This window comes from Loxodonta africana, chromosome 7 (assembly GCF_030014295.1).
Source record: "Loxodonta africana isolate mLoxAfr1 chromosome 7, mLoxAfr1.hap2, whole genome shotgun sequence".
NCBI classification, from domain to species: domain Eukaryota; kingdom Metazoa; phylum Chordata; class Mammalia; order Proboscidea; family Elephantidae; genus Loxodonta; species Loxodonta africana.
The window spans coordinates 83377080-83386072 of record NC_087348.1 but is presented as its reverse complement, the minus strand read 5'-3'; the positions used below and the strand labels follow the sequence as shown (position 1 = coordinate 83386072).

General features: G+C 35.8%; 1 protein-coding gene across 1 annotated transcript; it reads left to right on the top strand.

Moving 5' to 3' along the window:
- The first annotated feature begins 2955 nt into the window (after nucleotides 1-2955).
- Nucleotides 2956-3937, top strand: LOC100672762 (olfactory receptor 52A5-like). The gene has a single exon (XM_003421479.3). It carries the CDS (start codon nucleotides 2964-2966, stop codon nucleotides 3912-3914), a length of 951 nt encoding a protein of 316 aa, XP_003421527.2. The 5' UTR covers nucleotides 2956-2963; the 3' UTR covers nucleotides 3915-3937.
- Nucleotides 3938-8993: the final 5056 nt, after the last annotated feature.

Genomic DNA, 8993 nt, shown 5'->3' with positions numbered 1-8993 from the left:
GTATTTTTTCTCTATCAATTTTGCTTATATAAATCTTTTAATTTTTTTATGTAAATACCTTGTGTTGATATTCTTTTAAGTAAGATGTAATATAAAGAACAAATATTGTTTTAGGAAATATGGCTTGAAAATAGTTCTAGCCACCAGCAATTAATTCTTAAATAAGTCATTTCTGCCTACTGGGTCTTCATTACTTTATTTAAAAAAAGAGGGTGGGTTCTGTTCTTGGTATATTACAACTTATGGGGGATAAATGCTTGCTTAGAAGTTGCAAATAGCTAGTGGCCACAGCCATTAGGGAGTATAGATTCATGTTTGGTAATTTTAAACAACTATTTGATAAAACAGCTGCTGTTATTCTATGCTGCAATACTTTCTCCAAAATTCTATATGACAGAAATGCATAAAGTAATCTATTGTTCTGGGGGCAAGGCATTTGTGGGTATTCAATCCTAGTGTGTCTTCTAATGATCACTGTCTGCCACTCACAGTTACAATTCATTCATTTTGTTCCTATTTTATTTATAGATACATTTGCATCAGTATCACTGCATTATATTAGTCATACTTGCTTATGTGTTCCAATTTGTTTATCACTCTCACCAAATGATGGCATATGTGTGGGTAGAAACAATGTCTTAGTGAACTTTGTATCCCTAGCAGTAGTAAGGTATATTTGCCGTACTGTTTGAGAATATTCAACTCTGCTACAGAAAACAAGAAAAACAAATAAGGAAGATATAGATAGTGAATAAGCTAGTAGTTTATGAAACATAGCAGAATGTGTGGCATTCATCAAGTATAGATGTAAAGGGCAAAGAAATAGCTTGTGAGACATAGCAGAATTCATAAGTTATGTTAAATATAGATATAGGTAAGTTGGAAAACTGTAGAACATGCTAAAGATAGAACACGTGGAAAATATGGTAGAATAAATAAAAGTGTTATTTATATAGAAAAAGAGATTTAATAAAAAGAAGAAGAAGAAGGAAGTCATAAGGTATGATCATGCCATGTCTGGGATGACAACTATGCTATGCCCAAATCAGCCATCCATTTGTGACACCCATTATGATTCCATCTTACCCCACATGCTCTCAACATTAGAAATGCAGATAAATATCACAGGCTTCCAGCAGTCTTCCTGGTGAGTTAGAGATTTGGCCGTGCATGCATGATGCTGTGCATCAGTATAAATTGCAACAAATATGAACACATCCAGGGCAGAATGAAGGACAGTGAACAGGAAACTGAGCCATGTACTAATATCCAGTAGTGGCTTATATAGGAAAAGAAAGACAAAATGAGATGTACAGGGGTCCCCAGGTTACGAACATCTGGCTTATGAACAACTCATACTTGCCATTTAATATTATGCCAATTTGCCCATACTTCGACATGACTGAACCAACTTCTACTCACAATAAATCCATCACAATCACATTTATTTGCTGCATGTGCAGCTTTTAAGTCACTGAAAGGTCTTCAAGCCTATTCTTGCACTAACCCAAATGCAAACCCATTGCCGTCTAGTTGATTCTGACTCATAGTGACCCTATCAGGACAGAATAGAACTAACTCCCTCATGTGGTTTCCAAGGAGCGGCTCTCAACCATTGAGCCACCAGGGCTCCTTTCTTGCATTAAACTAAGGCTAAATGAGACCATACGCACCTTTTCTGACTTAATTACAAATTTGACTTAAAGACACGTGTAGAAATGGATCTTGTTTGTAACTCAGGGATTGCCTGTAGCTGTGTTAGGGTTGTGCAAAAATACCACACTTTGTTAAAAAGGCAATTCGAAATAATTTCATTTTAGTCTAGTTTTATTTAACACATTTACACATCACTTCAACTAGGAAAACTTTATTCTTTATTCTCTATATATAAAAACAAAATATATCTTATCAAGGTGATAACCTAATATGAATCCCACTGAATTAATATAATTATCCAATATTGGATAGTATACTTGAAGTATGTTTTTGGATATTTTCTGATTTATTTTTCTAAAATAATATTAATTAAGATCAATGTTTCCTGTATACATCTTTAAATAAAAATTTTATTAATTAGCCAGGTTTGATCATAGAAAAATTTCCTGGAGGAAATAAACTGCGTAGTGACTTTTACTTTTTGGACATTGTCTTAGTCATCTAGTGCTGTTACAACAGAAATACCATACATAGATGACTTTAGCAAAGAGACATTTATTTTCTCAAAGTCTAGGAGGATAGAAGTTCAAATTCAGGGTGAGAGCTCCAAGGGAAGACTTTCTCTCTCTGTTGACCCTGGAGAAAGGTCCTTCTCATCAATCTTCCTGCGCACTAGAAGCTTCTGTTAACAGGAATCTGATCCAAAGATTTGCTCTGATCCCAGTGTGCTTTCTTGGTGGTGTGAGGTCCCAATGTCTCTCTCTTTTATATCTCAGAAAAGATTGGCTTAAGAGAAAACCTAATCTTCTAAATTGAGTTCTTCCTCATTAACATAATTGCCACAATCCCATCTCATTAACATCACAGAGGCAGGATTTACAACACATGGGAAAATCACATCGGATGACAAAATGGTGGATAATCACACAATATAGCGAATCATGGCCTAGCTAAGTTTACACTTATTTCTGGGGGACACAATTCAATTCATGACAGACATTGCTCTTTTAATTAAAATTTTCCCGGGTCAGGATTTGCAGATCTAAATTTTCATAAGAAGATTTGGTCCATTTATCAGGTTTTAATAAAATCTAAATTAGCTTGTCTACTGATTGAAATCGCAAGTTACATTTGTATTATTTTTGTCTAAATGATACAAACAAAACCGTCTCATCAGTAAATGAATGTTTGACAAAATGCTTTTTGAAGTCAATTTCAAACTCTTTTTCTGTAAATATAGAGAAGAGGAAATAGAAGAGAGAATACTAAGAGAAATGGTTACGTTAATTAGACAGCTCTAAGTCATCATGTTCAAACTCAATGGCACAATCTTCATGCCCCAGTTGCTGACACTGATTGGGATCCCTGGCTTGGAGTCTATTCAGTTCTGGATTGGAATTCCTTTCTGTGCCATGTACATCATTGCCATCTTTGGGAATTCCCTGCTTCTTGTCATCATCAAAACTGAACGCCGTCTCCAGGAGCCCATGTATCTCTTCTTGGCAATGCTTGGAGCAACAGACATTGCTCTCAGTACATGCATCCTACCCAAAATGCTAGGTATATTCTGGTTCCACTTACAAGAGATATATTTTGAAGCCTGTCTCTTGCAGATGTGGCTTATTCACACATTGCAGTGTATTGAGTCAGGTATTTTGCTGGCCATGGCCCTGGACCGCTTTGTGGCGATCTGTGACCCCCTGAGACATGCAACCATTTTTACCCACCAACTTCTCACTCAGATCGGGGTTGCAGTGACACTCAGAGCTGCCGTCCTTGCAGCTCCATGTCTCATCCTCATCAAATGTCGCCTGAAATTCTACAGGACCTCTGTGGTCTCCCACACATACTGTGAGCACATGGCCATAGTGAAGTTGGCTGCAGAAGATATTCATATCAACAAGGCCTATGGTCTGTTTGTAGCGTTCAGCATACTAGGATTTGACATCATCCTCATCACACTCTCCTACATCCGCATATTTATAACTGTCTTCAACCTGCCTCAAAAGGAAGCAAGACTCAAAGCCTTTAACACCTGCATTGCCCACATTTGTGTCTTCCTGGAATTTTATCTCTTGGGTTTCTTCTCCTTCTTTACACACAGGTTTGGGCTCCACATTCCATCCTACATTCATATTCTTCTGTCTAACCTTTACCTTCTTGTCCCACCTTTGCTCAATCCTATAGTTTATGGGGTAAAGACCAAACAGATTCGAGATCAAGCGTCCAAGATTTTCTATTCTAAGGATGCTTCTTGATTTCTCATTTAACTTATTCTATTTTAAAAAAACAAAATGTCACCGTGGAAACATCTTGTACTCAGTCAGAGCCTGTCATATCAAGTTTATTGTATGCTGAAATATAAAGTTGTAGCTTTGCATTCAAGAGCATAAAGACTGTCGTTCCTAATAAAACAATTTCAGTTTCTATCGACACAGAATAATTGGAAACATAATTGCTTGTGTCGTTGGGTGCCGTCAAGTCAACTATGACTAATAGCAACCCTGTGTACGACAGCATAAAACACTCCTTGGTCCTGCAGCCATCCTCACAATCGTTGTTGTGCCTGACCCAATTGTTGTAGCCACTGTGTCAGACCATCTCCTTGAGGGTCTTCCTCTTTTCTGTTGACCCTCTACATTGGAAACATAGATACATTTAGTAAATAAATGATATAAGAAGTAGAAATCATGAAGATTTATGTTTATTAGCATTTGGTGAATGAATTTTCATAGTAATAAAAAAATTAATATTTCAACCTCTGTTTTAAAATACCAAGTACATTGGTGTCACTGAAAAAGAATTTCGGTCTGCTGTATTATAATTCCAATATAGATGATCAAATTTACGTTTTCACTATCATTTATGGCCACATTCATCATCATCATTATTGTTCTTATTTGTCATCAAGTTTTTTCTGACTCATGGTGATCTCACATAAAACAGAACAAAATGTTGCAGGTTTTGAGTCATCTTCAAGATCGTTGGTATGCTGGAGCCCATTTTTCAGTCACTGTGTATTTTGAGTACCTTCCAACCTATAGATCATATCTTCCAACACTGTATAGTACTACTATATTATGTTGTGATCCATAAGGTTTTTTTTTTTTTTTTTTTGGCTATCTGGAAGTAGATCTCCAGGCCTTTCCTTCTAGCCTGAAACCGGTCCACCACATTATTTGAAATACTGGTAGCATAGCTTCCTGCATCACAGCAACACGTAAGCCGCCCCAGTACTACAAACTGACTGACAGGTGGTGGATCATTATTATAATCGCCTGGAAAGCCCTAATCTGTTGTAGAAGAAATACAGCCAGAATGCTCATTAGAAGTAAGGATGGTCAGACTTCTTGATTACTTTGGACACATGATCAAGAGGGACCAATTCCTGGAGAAAGACATTATGCTTGGTAAAGCAGAAGGTGAGCAATAAAAAGGAAGACTCTCAATGAGATAGACTGACCCAATGGCTGCAACAATAGACTCAACCATACCTACTTTTGTGAGGAAGACTTAGGATCAGGCAATGGCTTGTTCTGTGATACATGGGGTCACTATGAGCAGGAACAAATTCAATGGCAACTGACTACAACAAAAAATCTCCAAAGTTCTTTATGATTATAGTTTGAATACTGTGTGGATTGAAATTATTAATTTATACATTGGAATATATTTATAATTCTTTCTTACCTACAAAATATTTCACACAGCCTAATGCATAGATACATATAATCTAGTTACTGTTATTATCATATGATTGAATCACATAGGGAAATCTGAATTGAGGACAAAGGATGAAGTAAATGCAGAAGAATTAGCAGTTAACATACTTGCCTCGTTTGTACTAAGATCTGATATGTAAGTAAAATAAAGTTTTAAGAAAGCAAGTTTTTTTAACCATCGTTCACAGTGGAAACAATTAGTTCTGCAAGGGGACTAATTTTTTTTTTTTCTCTTATCTATGTTCAGAGCCCTGGTGATGCAGTGAATAAGAGTTCAACTGTTGACCAAAATGTTGGCAGTTCAAATCTACCAGCTGCTTCTTGGAAATCGTATAGGGTATTTCTACTCTGTCCTTAAAGGGTCGCTATCAGTCTGAATCAACTTGAAGGCAATGGATTTGGGTTTTTTTTGTTCGTTTGTTTTGTTTTTTTGTGGTGCACATAGTCTTGCTGTTGTCTTTCCATATCTCTTGAACTAACATCCAAAATATCATAGATGGCTGCATATATCAAAAAAATGCATTAGTGTTTACTATATCTTTTTGATACCTTTATCTTAAAATAAGCTTGCTATAAAAGCTTCTATGGATTTTATGATGACAGTTCTTATAGAAACTTAAATAGATGGTTTAAATCTAAATGGTTGGTTGATCAGAACAACTTTATGAGGAGACTAGTGAAAATGGCCTAATAATATTGCCAAATAGTGGCATGCAGTATATTTAGAGATGTGGATTTGGAGCCTTTCCCTCATAAACACTACCTTCTGGAGCATGTTCTGTGATATGTGCCAGACATGTTCACATTCTGTGTAGTTGGCCAAGCATAATGTTAGACTCTGCAAAGATAAAAAGTAGCACTGTCATTTTATTAATATGTTCAGGTTTTAGGCTAGATTTTTCACGAGAAGCCATGTTCATATATATTATACAAGACTCTGTGAGGTTTTCATCACAACATTTCAATGTTTTCTAATTCCAGTGGTGACCTCTATAGTGCCAAAAGCCAGATTTTTTTTTCTTTTGGACATTTCTGCTATATTTCTACTCGTATTCTTTCTTTTTTAAAGCTCTCTTCTCATTTTGCTTTTATTATCTCCTAGAGGAATTTACACTTCTCTTACTTCTCCCCTTCCCCTCCACCCTACACACACTCACACAGCCTCAGTGAGATTTTTCCTCTACAAGGAACTCCTTCCCCTGGCTCCTTACCTGGTAAAATCATCTTCATATTTCAGATCTAGGCTCAGTTGTTTCTCAATATCTCTTTCAGGATGCCCTAACTGAGGGTTTCCTCTTGGGCTCTGTGCCATTCTTTGTGATCCATACTAACCTGTCCTGTTTTCAAACTATATTAAATTGAAATGTAAGTATAATATTGGGGGTTTACGTTGGATGCTTTGTAATTTAGTAGTTTATCACTTGATGTCTTCTATCTTTTTTTGGCATATGCATGGCACTTAATAAAAACTATATGATTTGAACTGACTCTATCTTACCGGTTTTAGTGATTTGGTGTGATATTCCTTGAGATAAAAAAATTTTGAAGGATGGTTTTGCAGAAGGGGACAGTGTAAGACACTCCACTTAGGGAAATGTTTAACAAAAAGAATGGCACAGACTACTACAGGTATCCAGTTGGCAATTACATATAGGAATCTAGAAAAAGAACCTTGTTTAATTCGTCACCATGTCTTCAATGTCTTTAGTATGGTTTATGAAAGAAAGGTTATAACTGGGATTAGAAAAATAATTCAAGAACAAATTTCGACTGGCCTTACATTAAAAAAATATATAAATAAACACAAAAACTGACCAATGAATATAATTTTTGTTTCAAGGTAAAACAAAATCCATACGGTTAAATATGTGTATTTTAAGTATTTCTCTGTATTCACTAAAGATTTATAATAACTTCAAAATTGCTGAGTTGGTAGTTCATCTTTGTAGATATTCAAAATAAGAATTGCAGAGTATTCAGCTAATAGGTGCGAAGTGGTCAGATAACTGCATATTTTTTTAATAAAAATATTAAAAACAATATTTCAATGGAAATATTTGCTACCTTGTATTTAGTGCTGTGTGTCCTGCACTTTCATACAGTGTATATCAATGTTTTACAATTCCAAGTATTACTGTTTCTATAAATGAAGAAATGTTGTCACAGATTTAAATAATGTGTCTAATGTCACAAAAAAAGAGGAAGAGTCTAGACATAAACCTGTTTTGATGGATTAAAAACTTGTAAGGCTTTTTAATGTCACCACATTTTCACCTTAAAAAATAAAACTGATTATTTTCCCCCTGTCAAATGAGTAACTCCAGCTTTAGAGTTTTCTCCTTGCACTAATTATTTAATTCCAAAGCCATTCCTCCTTTCCAAATCTCAAATGTCTTCACTCCCTGCAGAGAATTATATGCAGGTTTATGATCCATAATATTTTTGGTGCTGCTCTCAGATATATTGGTAAATGTGGATATTTGGAAAAAAACAATAACCAAAGTATTTATAAATGACATCAGATATACATATACAGACCGAGATATAGAAACAGTCGCGAAGAGTGGGAATTGACTCGACGGCTGTGGGCTTGGGCTTGGGCTTGGGCCCTTCAGCCTTCTGCAATGAAGAGGAAAACCCTCGTCAGAAGACTTCCATCCCACTTCTTGACTAGATGCTCTTGTTCAGGCATTTCAGGTTCTCTGTGTGTATCTGCAAAGCATCCATGGGCAGCTCATGCAGTTCTAGAAAGTTAAAGGCAGGGAAGGCTAAAGTTTTTGAGATCAAAAGACCGACTCTGTCACTTTACAGGTAAAGTAAGCCACAAAGAATCACGAATAGTGACTATGTAAAATGGTAACTATATTTATCCAACATTTTACTAGAAATGGTCTGAGTACACAGGGTGGATCAATGCCCCCCACCAACAAGGAACCCAAAGAGATAGGTATAAATTAATTATTTGTTCAACAGTACTATTTCTAGCAAAAAAGGTTATTATAGCTGTAGAGTGCCAACTACATAGTGTGATTGATTCTGTAATTAACAATAAACATAGCTATAACAATAATAATAATAATACTTCTATGGAAAAAAATCTTCGTTCAGAAACTAGGAAGTGCTCTAACCTTTTTTCTGTGAAAAATATCAATGATTATATCAACCACTCATTGGTGTTTCAAGACATTATAGGTAGAATAGTTGTAAATATATGTGTGCAGGATAGAGAGGTTACAAATCAGTGTAACATAATTTTATGTAAAATGAACACTTTTCTGTTATACTCACAAATAAAAATACTCCTTGGACACAGCGTATATAGAAAACTAGGTAGAAGATTTTTAATATAGAGAGTTGCCTATCATTAGAAGCAGTTTCTAAAAGTAAGGGATTGTTGTAGTTGTTGTTAGGTGACAGCAAGTAGGTTCCTATGTTCAACAGAAGGAAATACTGCCCAGCTCTTCACCATCTTCACAATCATTCCTATGTTGAACCCACTGTTACAGCCACTATGTCAATTCATTTCATCGAGGGTCTTCCTCTTTTTCACTGACCCTCTACTCTACCAAGCATGGTGTCTTTCCCCAGGAACTGGTCCCTCCTAATACCATGTCC

What these genes read in the sequence shown, in the direction of transcription:
- LOC100672762 (XM_003421479.3), top strand. Translation starts at nt 2,964, where the DNA reads ATGTTCAAACTCAATGGCACAATCTTCATGCCCCAGTTGCTGACACTG.